General features: G+C 45.5%; 1 protein-coding gene across 2 annotated transcripts in view; it reads left to right on the top strand.

The window, feature by feature from the left end:
* NTRK3 (neurotrophic receptor tyrosine kinase 3) overlaps positions 1–13,620 on the top strand; it is a 409,536-nt gene that overhangs the window by 168,276 nt on the left and 227,640 nt on the right. For both annotated transcript variants that reach the window (XM_055002827.1, XM_055002826.1), the window contains exons 5-8: positions 431–588; positions 4,136–4,278; positions 5,662–5,803; positions 9,616–9,912. In XM_055002827.1, coding sequence (XP_054858802.1) covers positions 431–588; positions 4,136–4,278; positions 5,662–5,803; positions 9,616–9,912 — 740 coding nt within the window. The remainder of the gene's footprint in view (positions 1–430; positions 589–4,135; positions 4,279–5,661; positions 5,804–9,615; positions 9,913–13,620) is intronic.

Here is a 13,620-nt window from a genome sequence, read left to right as displayed (position 1 = left end):
GGTCTTGCAGCTTGGCTCTCTGACTGCTGTCCAATGGACTTTTCAACTGTCACTTGTCCAACATTCCGCCAAGCTGCCAACATTTCCCGCCAAAACTTGAGGGAAGCTGACAAATGTCCAACCAGTGTCAGGCGTCACTTGTAGTTTGTCTCTTAGTCTACTGGGATTTTGAAATCCAAAATTATCTGGTCTTGTTTTTGAAATGGAACTATTGTTTTAGGAATCCTCTGTGCTTCTCTCTCTGTTTAAAAATATATATATGATGCTGAGCATGCGTAGTTTTTCATTGTTTTGGCTACATTCACCATCTTGGCATCTCCCCTGCCCTCCTCCTGGCTCTCACCAGTGAGATTATTCCATTTAACTGAAAACGTTGCCTTATTTTCACCTTTTTATTTCTCGTGGCTTCTCTCTTTCTCTTTCTGCATAGGAGATTAGAACGGAATCTTTTTAACTGCAGCTGTGATATTCGCTGGATCCAGCTTTGGCAGGAGAAAGGCGAAGCAAATTTGCAGAGCCAAGATTTGCGGTGCATGAATATGGAAGCTAACCGAATATCCATACAAGAGATGAATATCAGCCAGTGTGGTAAGGGGGGGGGGGTTGACTCTGTAATATGGGTAGGTCTCCCACTGTCTATAAGTTTCTGATATATACTCTCCCACTCATCACATACATTGGAGAACCAGTGTGGTCTAATGGTTGGACAAGAACCACAGAGACCCAAGTTCAAATTCCCACTCGGGTATCAAACTTGTTGGATGACTTTGGAGGCATTTTTAGAGATGATACAATGGACTGGGAGGAACTGTAGTTGTGGAGGAAGATTGGGATAAAAATTTAAATTAGTGAATAACATACACACAAGCTTATTTTATTGCCTCCTCTAATTTCTGGGGCCTAGTCTTTTGGATTTTGAGAGTCTCTTTGGGGCTGCTTTTTGGCTTCCTGATTGGCTATTCCATTAGACATGGGGATTGTTTCCTGATTGGCTTTTCCATTAGATATGGGAACTTGTTTCCTGATTGGCTTTTCCATTAGGCATGCGAACTTGTTTCCTGACAGAGAAATGTTACCTTTTCAACAGCTGTACCATCATATCTCCATTCAGTACTTTCAATAAAGTTCCCACCCCCAGTCCATGCTAAGTCGCAGCCCTTCCAGAGCGCGCTAAGACGAGACAGTTGCTAGACCTCAGAGACTTACAAGTTCTGAGAAAACTCAGTAAAAGCTTCAAGAGCCCTGCTATTCCTTACACTTTATCCTGCCCTTTGTAGAAAGAAACGGATCACAACATTTGCACATAAAGATCTGGAGCAGCATTACATTTGGCATGCACCTGAACTTCATTGCATGATGCATCTGAATGGAGGATTCTCTCCTCCATATCTAACAGGTCATGGGGTTTATCGGTGGCCTCTTATCCCAGAATCCCGAAACTGGCCCTGTCTACATAGTGATGTAGTCACGTGCATCACTGTGTGAAAGAATTGTGTAGTGTGAATGGGTAAACGGGTTCTCTCTTTCTCCTTATATAAACTTGTAGGAAATATAGGAGTTAATAGTATTTTCATACCTCCCTCCAATCCCCAAGTCAGTGGTGTATTTTGCTTTTTATTAAAAGTTGGACGTGAGCCGGGATAGCTGCATGCAGGTGAACTAAAAGGATTTGGGAGACAACTGGAAATGCTTCAACAAATTGGAAGAGTAATCTTCAAGGATTAGAACATCCTTTGTGTGAGAAGAGGTGGACGAGGGAATTCTCTCCTGCTATTAGTTGGGGGACATTAATTTCCTGGGCTTAGGGAGTGAGCAGCTTCCTTGACCTCCCCATCCCTATAACACTCCCCATCACAACAGGAGAGAGGTTTCCCCACTGAGATCCTTTCCTTCCAAAATGCAATTGTCACTGCTTGTGTTCTAATGACTAAAATGGGATAGCCAATCTGAGAATTTCCTTGCTGAACATTATGAACTAAGAGCTGGAAAAGATGCTAGAAGAGGGAAACCCAAATAATTACCATGCCAGAGGGTCTTCCCTTTGAGGAAAGGCTAAGAAGCTTGGGGCTGCTTTGCTGTAAAAAAAAGGGGGGGTACTAAAAAGGGGACAAGATAGAAACTTAAGACATTATGCATAGGGTGCAGAACGTAGATAGAAAGGTTTTTCTTCCTTCTCCTATAATGCTCAAACTTGAGGCCATCCAGTGAAACTCAGGAGTTCAAAACAGGCAAAAGGGAGACTTCCTTCACGCAGCACATTATCAGCTCACTGCCACAGGATGTCCAGACGGACCCACAAAACTAACTTATGCAGAATCAGACTATTGGTCCATCAAGGTCAGCACTGTCTATTCAGACTGGCAGCTCTCCACGATCTCCGATAGAGGTGCTTCACATTACAGAATCACAGAATTGCAGAGTTAGAAGGGGCCATACAGACCTTCTAGCCCAACCCCCTGCCCAATGCAGGATGAGCCTAAAGCATCCCTGAAAAATATTCCCCCAGCCTCTTCTTGAAAACTGTCAGTGAGGGGGAGCTCATCACCTCCCTAGGCTGCTGATTTGACCTTTGAACTACTCTGGCCATGAAAAAGCTTTTCCTAATATCCAGCCGGTACCTTTCGGCATGTAATTTAAGCCCGTTGCTTCGGGTCCTATCCTCTGCTGCCAACTGGAAGAGCTCCTTGCCCTCCTCCAAATGACAGCCTTTCAGATATTTAAAGAGAGCAATCATGTCCCCCCTCAATCTCCTCTTCTCCAAACGAAACATTCCCAAGGCCCTCAGCCTTTCCTCGTAGGGCTCAGTCTCCAGACCCCTGGTCATCCTCGTCGCTCTCCTCTGCATCCTCTTGACTTTGTCCACATCCTTTTTGAAGTGAGGCCTCCAGAACTGCACACAGTACTCCAGGTGCGGCCTGACCAGGGCAGTATAGAGAGGGACTATGACCTCCTGTGATTTCGATGCAATGGCCCTTTTGATATAACCCAATTACATACCACCTGATATTTTTGTAAACTGAAAGTCCTAGGAACTGGACCTTGGAACTTTTCCATGCCTGGCAGATACTCTGCTTCTGAGCCACAACCCCTCCCCAGATGGCTAACAGTTTAGATTACTTTAAAAGAGGGAGATTGGAGGAATTCATGCAGAGCTGTGTCCATCAGCAGCTGTTAGCCATGGTGGTTTAATGGAACCTCTGTGTTCAGAGGCCTTATACCTCTGAATAGTGCTTGCTGTTGAGCAACATCAGGGGTTGGCTTTGGTGTCTGTGTCTGCTTGCATGCTTTCCAGGAATATCTTGTACTAGAGTAGGGGCTGTGGCTCAGTGGTAAAGCATCTGCTTGCACGCAGAAGGTCGCAAGTTCAATCCTCAGCATCTCCTGTTAAGAGATCAAGTAGGAGGTGACGTGAAAGATCTCCACCTGAGACCCTGGAAAGCCACTGCCAATGTGAGTTGACAGTGGTGATCCTCAGGGCTTTTTTTTCTGGGAAAAGAGGTGGTGGAACACAGTGGGTTACCCTAGGAGAAAATGGTCACATGGCTGGTGGCCCTGCCCCCTGATCTGCAGACAGAGGGGAGTTTAGATTGCCCTCTGCGCTCTGTCTGGAGATCAGGGAGCGGGGCCACCAGCCATGTGACCATTTTCAAGATGTTCCAGAACTCCATTCCACTGCGTTCCAGCTGAAAAAAAAGCCCTGATGGACCAAAGCTCTGATTCAGTATAAGGCAGCTCCATGTGTTTATGTGATCTGGTTGGCCATGGCAGACAACTGGATGTTGGTCTGACCCAACAAGGCTCTCCCAGGGCAAGAGAGAAGGGACTGCACAGCTTTCTCAAATAATCTAGGCATGTTAATTAAACTTTGCTGGTATCCTGTAGTAACTGGGTAGTTTAGGAACTTGCCTAGCTCTGAGATGGGGCATTCAAAAGCTGTATTTTTTATGGGTTGCAGCATTGTGGCAGAAGAGGAATCATACAGCGCCTGCACTGGCTCTGTTAACTTATCAAATCTGCCTCTATGCAAAGCTGCTCTACAGCAGATGGGTAAAAAGGAGGCCTGAACCTCGGTATGTCCCTTGGTTGGCCTTTCTCCCTTGACGTGGCTCTTTTGGTGTTGATTGGATTCCTCCAGATCTGCCAGAGATCAGTGTCAGCCACATAAACCTGACTGTATGCGAGGGGGAGAACGCTGTTATCACCTGCAATGGCTCCGGCTCTCCTCTGCCTGACGTTGACTGGATGGTGGTAAATCTGCGTTCGATCAATACTCATCAGGTAGGAGGCTGAGCTCAGCTGTCTTTTTGAGAACCTCCTCTCTCTATAAGGAGGGTAGGATAGCATGTTTCCCTTCCATTATTGAACTTCATCTAGATTTCACTGTATATCAAGTTAGCAACATTTAGGATTCTGTGGTCCTAATGGGAGAATACCCTAACCTGGATGGCCCAGGCTAGCCCAATCTCATCAGACCTTGCAAGCTAAGCAGGGTTGGTCCTGGTCAGTACTTGGATGGGAGTCCACTAAGGAAGTCCAGGGGCACTGCATGGCCCCGGCTAGCTTGAACTTGTCAAGTCATGGCAGTTAGGTACGGTTGGACCGGATTAATAATAAAAACGGTGCTCATATACTGCTCTTCTAGACAGAGGAGTGCCCCACTCAAAGCCTTGAACAAAGTCAGTATTATTATCCCTCCACGCATCTGACAAAGAGAAATGTGATTCTTGAAAGCTTATACTACATTAAAGTTGGTTAGTCTTAAAGGTGCTACGGGACTCTTTTCGATTTTGCTACTACAGACTAACATGGCTAACTCCTCTAGTATTATTATTATCCTCCTAATACAGTTGGGGAGCTGGGGCTGAGAGGAGCAATTTAACTATGGCCACCTGCTGACCTCATGGAAGTAGTGGGTTTTGAACCAGCAGCCCAACTCTTAACCACTATGCTACAGTAGTTAGCAGGGCCGGATCAGTGGCGAGGCAGGGGGGTAGTCTGCCTCCGGCACCGCCAAAGAGGGGGCACTGGGCACAGCTGCCAACCACCAGATGCACACTGCAGCTGGCGGCAGCAGTGCGGCCTGCTGCACGGAAGGCTGGGAGGCCACCTGCGCCATTCGCCTGCCCTGCTGACGGGGCGGCTGGCTTGCCGCATGTGCAGGACAGGGAGCGAGCAGCAAGCCAGCCTCCCCTTCAGCGGGGCAGGCGAATGGTGCGGGTGGCCTCCTAGCCCTCCGCTCAGCTGCCCGCGCTGCTGCCACCAGCTCCATGATGCACTGTGCACCGGGGTGGGTGGCATGCCCTTGCCCTGTGTGATGATGTCACAGAAGTGATGTCATCACACTGTGCTGGGAGCGCCACACATGCACTGCATGCGTGCGGGGGTGGGGCAGACTTGGGTTGCCCTGGGCACCAGCAACCCTAGATCCGGCCCTGGCAGTTAGTACTTGGATAAGAGCCAACCAAGGAAGTCCAGACTCACTATGCAGAAGCAGGCAATGGCAAACCACCTGTGACTGTCTCTTGCCTTGAAAACCGTATGGGGTCTCCGTAAGTCAACTGCAACTTGATGGCCCATTCCACCACCAGTGGGAGAATAATAAGCACCAATTAACTGTCATTTGCATATTATCTTTCTCTGTGTTATGATTTTTTCCCCCAGACAAATGTCAACTGGACCAATGTCCATTCCATCAACCTAACCCTAGTGAATGTCACGAGCGAGGATAACGGGTTCCTGCTGACATGCATTGCCGAGAACGTGGTGGGAATGTCTAACGCCAGCGTGCTTCTCAATGTATTTTGTAAGTCGATGGGAATTAGGGAGACTCTGGGGTGAGGGCATAGGAACTATTTGTATGTCGATCCTTTTCTTAACTGTTGTTGAAGAACAACTTGTGGGCTGTGGATCGATGGTAGAACATCTGTTTGGCATGCCTAAGGCCCCCAATTCAGCCTCCGTGATGTCCACTTTAAAAATATTGTAAAATAGATGATATGAAAGACCTTTATCTGAGACCCTGGAGAGCTGCTGCCAGTCAGAGTAGGCAATACTGACCTTGATAGACCAATGGATGCATTTGAGGCTCAGTGGCAGAGTACCTGCTGTGCATGCTGAAGGTTGCAGGATCAATCCACAGAATCTCCAATTTCAAAGGATAAGATAACGGGTGACTTGAAAGACCTCCCCCGGAAAGCTGCTGCCAGTCAGAGTAGGCAATACTGACCTTGATAGACCAATGGGTGCATTTGAGGCTCAGTGGCAGAGTACCTGCTGTGCATGCTGAAGGTTGCAGGATCAATCCACAGAATCTCCAATTTCAAAGGATAAGATAACGGGTGACTTGAAAGACCTCCCCCGGAAAGCTGCTGCCAGTCAGAGTAGGCAATACTGAACTTGATAGACTGGTGGTCTGACTCAGTATTAGTCAGTTTCATGCGCGTTCCGTATAGCAAAGAACTCTCGCTACAACTGTAAATACAATCATATGCAGATTGGAATTTGGCAGTGTTCCATCGAGGCTCACATGCAAATTCACAATGCTGCTCATGCACCCTGCAGCGTACACAATTTTGAAATAAGCAGAACAGTGCAGAATGTATAGTTTACTGCTTCACCTTTAGAAACAAGAGCGGATCATCTGGAACTTTAAAATCTGAGCAGAAAATTGGGTGAGAACTTGCGAAGCATCCCTGTTACTATGGAGCTACTAGGGAGCATCCCAGAATAATAAAGAAAAAGTAAATCCTCCTTTAAATTAAAATGATCTTAATTTGCATGGCAAATTCCAGGAGAACAACACAGTTTGGGCTCCTTTGCACCTAGATTTGCCTATGCGCAGACTTCTAAGCCATTGGGTACTTGTATAAACATATGTGCATATTATTACCACTTAACAAAAGGATTCATTTCAAGCATGCTTGTACACTGAAGATACAAGATACTTGAATGTCCCAGGCCTATGTTACAGAAATGTACATGTAAATAAAAGGAGCCATTTTGTCTCATTCAGATTGGTTATTATTCCAGTGATCTCTGCCCCAAAGCACTTCCATGTGGAAACAGAGAAAATCTCTACAGTTTTGGAAAGTTTATTACTCATCCTTTTAATCCTGAAAAACTCTCCTCTTCCATCCAAAGGTCTTAGACATCTGTGAAAAACCACTGAATGCATTAGATACCTTTGCTTGTGGCAGGTGGTCACATTTGTCAGAATGCAGAAATGTAGGGGACTTGCAAAATTTCTGCTGCCAAATTTCGCTTCTGAATGTGATCTCTCCGCTCATCAGCACAGTATATTGAAATAGAGCCAATTGTTCTCTTCTCCTACACCTCTAATTTCATCATCTATAGAACGAGGAAATAAAATATGTATTCAAATATGTATTTTTGGAAATAGCATGTGGCTGTTGCATTAATTCACCCAAACATGTATGGAATGTCATGCTGAATAGCAAAGTAAAATACATATGCAAATATATATTTATGGCTACAATGTCAGAGAGAGAGAGAGAGAAGAAGAAATTCTAAAGAAAGGAGTAGAAAACATGAGGAACATAATAATGCCTATGTACAGATAGTCAGAGAAATGATGATGGAATGAAATAAGATCGCCAGCACTGCCTTGGCAAAGGCTGAGAGATTTTGAGGGCAGTGCCTGGAGAGGGTGGAATTTGCGGGGGGATGTGACATCCCTTTGGGGCAATAGTCTAGGAATTTCTGCTCATCTTGGCTGTAAAGACCATAGAGACATGGAGAAGTTCCTAGAGAGTCACTAAAGAGGCCATTTTTTCTTCCTCTCTTCTGTTCTACAAGGACAGGGGATTGGGGCTGAAGCAATGCTGGTAACCCTACTAGTTACTTGGCTCTGCCAAGGGTCATTTCATAGAAAAAGAGCTGGAGGAACTCATTAACATAACTCATTAGCATGTGCCACACCCCTTACCATCACAGGAAGTGTGATATTAGCATAACTGATTTGCATATGCCATGCCCCCTGACATCACTTATCCTGGCTGTTTTGGACCCAATCCTGGATATTCAGGGCTGAAATTGGGCCCAAAATGGGAAAAGGGGGCTGAAAATGGCCAAAAAGTGGCCCAAAACAGTCAGGATTGGGCTGCTGCTGAGTGAGAGAGTGATCCACCACCCGTCAGAGGCCCGATTTGGGCCATTTCAGCCCCAATCCAGGCTGAAACGGGCCCAAAATGGCCAAGAGTCAGGTGGGCGGGGCCACCTGACATGTGACCTCTTTGGGGAACTGCCGGGACTGTGTTCCTGTGTGTTCCCCCTTGAGATGAGCCCTGGGCTCAGCAAGGCTGGGGGACCCTGGGGTTAATGGATGCGTAAAAGTTCGGCTCAATGGCATAGCATGGGGGAGATCCACAATTCCTTCTTCCAGTGACTTTGAAATAGAAACAGCAGCTCTACAGGGACCTGATGCAGACTGCAGACATGTGAGAGTAGAGGGTGTTTAACTCTTCTGCCCTGACGTGGTTTTATTAAGTGAAATTAACCACTGGACCCCACCCCCCTCCCAGGCTCTTGTTAGTCCCGAAAGGAAAACTCTTGTACCCAATCTTTGCTGCCTTCTTTGCTGAGCTCATAATAAGGCAGAGAAAGATGTTGGTTTAGATTGGCAAACTGTGCAGAGATCTAAAGGTTAACCAATCCCTCTCCACCTCTGCTGTGGTTCTGATCCAATTCAGGGTGCTATGTAGTTGTTAATTTCTCTTTTAAAAGCACCTTGAAGATGCCCTCGTGAACCTCCCCACATCTCTTCTCATTAGGGCTTAATTTGAAAGCAGCCCTGAGCATGTATGCATTTATAATATATGTTGTCCTCAACTTTTGACTGTAAGGACTCCAAGGTGGTTTACCTAGGAAAGCATTGAAAATAACCCTGCAGCTTAGTTTAATATCCCCGAATGCAGCATCCCATCAAATTCAAAATCCACATCGCCCACTGAACAAGATTCAGCAAAATTAATCAATCACGCCCTGCTAAACGTTTGGGAGAAAAGCCAAGTTTTAAACTGGCGCCTCGGCTGCTAATAGCTTTGGCACCTGGCCGATTGATCTGGGAAGGGAGGTCCACAACTGGAGTCGTGCTCTCTTCATTATTGTGACATGAGCTTTTATGGGCCAGATATCTAATCCACCAGTCAAGGGCGCTGGAGGTTAGCAGCACCTCTGAGGAGGAGAAATTTCCCTGTTTGTTCTCCAGTATGTCACTGGATTTAGCAACTTCTCTAGTTTGATTCTAGAGTTGACTTTTCTGCTATAGTTTATCAAGCTTGGGACATAATAACCGCTGGGGTTTCTGAGAAGATCAATGCGGATATGATCCCCATTCAAACTGACCTGTGATCTGTAGATCTGTAGATGCAGAGCTGCTGTAGCATAATGGTTAAGAGGCTGGGCTCTGAGCCAGCAAATTCTTGAAAAGTACCCTAAAAGTTATGAACAAAACCAGAAAACCAGTAAAGAAAACAGGGATAAAAGTTCTCACAACCAATATGTACAATAAAAAAAGCCATATCTGTACATTCCCAATTGTTGGTCGTTTGGAAAATGCCATTTGCCTTCTTTTGTTCTCTCTTGTCCTCCACTCAGATCCTCCACGCATCATCCACTTGCTAGAGCCGATCCGCCATATGGAGCATTGCATTGAGTTTTTAGTGTACGGAAATCCTCCACCCGAAATCCACTGGCTGTTCAACGGTCAGCTTCTCAGGGAGACGGAATTTATCCGCACTGAACTCTACCAGGAGGGGGAAGTGTCTGATGGTTGCCTGCTCTTCAACCATCCGACGCATTACAACAACGGCAACTATACCATCATCGCAACCAATTACTTGGGTTCAGCCAACCAGACCATCAAAGGACATTTCCTGGAGAAACCTTTTCCAAGTGAGAGTTAGACATTTTCTATAATGACAGCTTCCCCCCCGCTCCTTCCATGGTGTGGTGTAGTGGTTATAATGCCAGACAGGCATTATGATGTTAGAGTCTCTCTACACATGACACCTCCAGCGCATGTTCATCAAGTGTAGGGAGATGCAATATTAGCTGGGAAGCATAGTTTTAAAAGACAGAGCTGGAAGAGATTGTTCCCCAGAGGGTTTGTTAATTTCATTAAAACCTCCTGGAAGGCTCTGTCAATTTCATATCTCCAGTCTAAAACTGTGTGGGTTTGCAACCAGAGGGCAGAGAAGAATGGAAATGGGCTGGAGCCGCCTTCCAGAGCCGGACTTGGACCTGGAGAGGTTATAACGGGCTGAAGTTTCCTTTCTGGCATTTCACAGCCCCTTCACACAGCTCTAGTGTATAGCGAAGCCTTTGCCCTGCCGCTGGCTCTGTTTTCTTAAACTACCCTTCCTGGCTAACATTGCATCTCCCGACACGTGTTCTTCACGTGTCGGATGTCTCATGTAGAGAGACTCTCAGAGAGGCCTGAAGAACAGTTAACTTTTAGCACCTGAAAGACCAACAAAACTTCCAGGATATAAGCTTTTGAAAGTTAAAGTTCCCTTCATCAGATAGAAGGGAAGTAAATTCTTGAAAGCTGGAAATCTAGTTGGACTTTAAGGCACTACTGAACTTGCTCTTGTACTACAGACCAACATGGCTACTCACTTCAGAATAGAGCATGGGAAACCCAGATGCAAATCTCCCCCCCCCCCCATCAGACATGAAGCTCCTTGTGTGGTCTCGAGGGAGTGATTATTTCTCAGCGTAATCCATGCGCTAAGTTGAGTGAGCGTGACTTTTGGGGGGGAAGGAAGAAGCACTGTGGGCAGCATTTTGCAGGATGAGCCAGCATGTTGCAATGGTTATGGTGCTGGTCTAGGGTCTTGGAGACCCAAGCTTTTTAATCTCCACTTCACCAAGAAGCAAATTGAGTGACCAGTCAGCCTACTTCACACGGTTGTTAGGAGGATCCATTGAAAGAGAGGGAAACCACGTATGCTGTCCTGAACTCATTGGATAAAAATTTGGTGGATATAAAGATAACCCAGATCTTTCTACTCCAGCACCCTTGTCTGTCTCATTGTAAGAGGTCACTAGAAATCATGTGAGACTTCTGCAGTCTGGAAATTAATAACCAAACAAAGCAGGGTTTTTGTGGTGCTTTCCCATTTTGGCTTAACTAGGCCTCTGTACTGTTAAATATGTAGGCTTATGCTTCTTGCCATCTGGAGTGCAGTTGTGAGAAAGAGACTTGCCCTTTACTGTTTCCAACAGCTCTGGAAAGCTGTGCAAAATAGGCCATCTTCCTATATATAGCCATTATGATATCCATGGTATTCTAATTATTTATTTATACTTTGCTGAAATGTGTCGCCTTTTCAGAAGAGACATTTCCCATTAAAACCTGAGTTCCTCCTGTTGAAGAAAGAGCTATCAGTACTGGACATGGCCGGTGTTGATGGGAGCAAAAAAAAAGAAGGAGACAGGGGGTGGGGGTGCAAACAAACATTTGTCTAGTTAAGGCTTAGTTCACCTGAATAACAAATAAAGGATTAGCAAGCATTGCGTTTCAGACAGGAGGTGAGAAATGACATGTTTGCAAGAATGGGAGGAGCAAGTTCCCTTCATCTTAAAAACTAGCTCATCAAGAAAAAAGCAATGCTAGAATTCTTTTCCTTAACATGCTGTTTTTAACTGTGTAAGGAGATGTTTTAAAAATTTGGAGTGGCTTTCACTGATTTCAGTCCTGCGCCTCTGGGCATATAAAGTTCACTTCACATAGAGTCTTTCTACACGAGACATAGGGCCTGTGAAGAACATGTGTCCGGAGATGTAATTTTAGTTGGGAAGAATGGTTTTAAAAGACAGAGCTGGTGGTAGGGCAAAGGCTTTGGTATACACAGGAGCTGTGTGAAGGGGCTGTGAAATCTCAGAAGGGAAACTTCAGCCCAATATAACCTCTCCAGGTCCAAGCCTGGCTCTGGAAGGCAGCTCCAGCCCATTTCCATTCCTCGCTGCCCTCTGGTTGCGATCCCACACAGTTTTAGATTGGAGTGGTGAATTTGACAGAGCCTTCGGGGAGGTGAAGATGAAATTAACAAACCCTCTGAGGAGTGATCTCCGGCTCTGTCTTTTAAAACTACGCTTCCCGGTTAACATTGTGTCTCCCTACACTTGATGAACACGCACCGAGGTGTCTTGTGTATAGAGACTCATTGAAAACTGACTGATCACAATGAAAAACTGTGTCTAGCCCAAGGTCACTCAGCAAGCCTTCATGGTGATTTGATCTTGTATCTCCTAGAATCTCATCCCATATTCTAACCACACCATGACACCGGCTTTTTAAATGAGTCCTTGGCCCTTTTCAGATGTTTGATTTTGGCACTCACCAGTCACACATAACAGGAGCATGTGTGCTCCTGTTATCCCCCCATTACATGTGGTCACCATTTTGTAAGAATAAGGCAAGATGCATATTTTTCCATACATGTACAGCTTCCATTCATAGGACTACATACCCTCAAAAACTCAATCTTCTGCTTGCAAGTACCAAATATGGAAAACATGCCTGTATTTTCTCAACTGTACATATTGAGAAGATTGTGGGTAATATGTACTCCCACGATATATGGCTGGCACATCAAAATCGGACTTGTGAAAAAGGCTCTTCTGAAACCAGGAAAAGAACAGCACTTTTGTTCTTGTCGGAATGACAGCTACAAATTCTTTTTTAATCTCCCCCTTACCTCTTCAGAGTATTCTACACATTTACCCTTTTCTTGTTTCAGTAATTGGGGAGCCCCTCACATATGACTCCCTCATGTTCTGGTCCTCCATTGATGAAAAGAGGCATTTAACCTAACTAGCACATAGCCTTGCACATTTTACTGGGGATTAAGTAGTATTTAATGCACAGGTAATCCTTTTGCGGATCAGCGCTTAAGATGTCATCCTTTTGTGCTATAAGGATAAGCTAATGCTCGATGGTGTCATGAAAATCCTCCCTCTGTGTGTGTGATTCATATGTATTTAATACAGCTCATGGCATCCTGCTGCTACGCTTTTGTTGCCTATGTTTCTGTTTACTCGGCACGTATCTCTTCTATAAACATAACACAATGCGATTATTGATGCTGAAACTTAAGCAGAACACGGTCTGCCCTCAGAACAAAATCATCAATTACAAGATATCTGAAAAGGAATTGCCAGTGCTGCAAATCTGGATCCATTTTGCTTCCCGAAAAGGATCATGAGAAGTTTGGTGTGAACAGTTAGGGATCCCAGGCAGAATTAGGGTGGGAAGGGGTGAATGATTGTGAAACTGGAGTAACGTGATAGTGTAATGTGATGGGGGTTAAGGCATTGCCCCCTGGGGTTGCAAGAAAGAGGACCCAAGTGTCCTTCACCCCATCCCACCCAGTTTTATCTTGGCGCCCAACACAGAAATTCAATTGTGGTGACAGAATTGGGCTAATTTTTGCAATGGGCTCAAGGCACCCTTCTCAAGATGCATGGCTGATTGGGGTACTAAAGGCGAGCTTACCTTCTGCAAACAAAAACAGAAAATCCATTCCTCCAAGGTCAGCTTTGATGTGACCTAAATCAGGGTCAGAAAATGCTGATCTAGCAGGTGGTGGCTCAGCA

The sequence above is a fragment of the Eublepharis macularius genome, chromosome 18, assembly GCF_028583425.1.
Source record: "Eublepharis macularius isolate TG4126 chromosome 18, MPM_Emac_v1.0, whole genome shotgun sequence".
Taxonomy (NCBI): Eukaryota; Metazoa; Chordata; class Lepidosauria; order Squamata; family Eublepharidae; genus Eublepharis; species Eublepharis macularius.
Note: the sequence above shows the minus strand (reverse complement) of the source record. Positions and strands in the feature narration are given on the sequence as shown.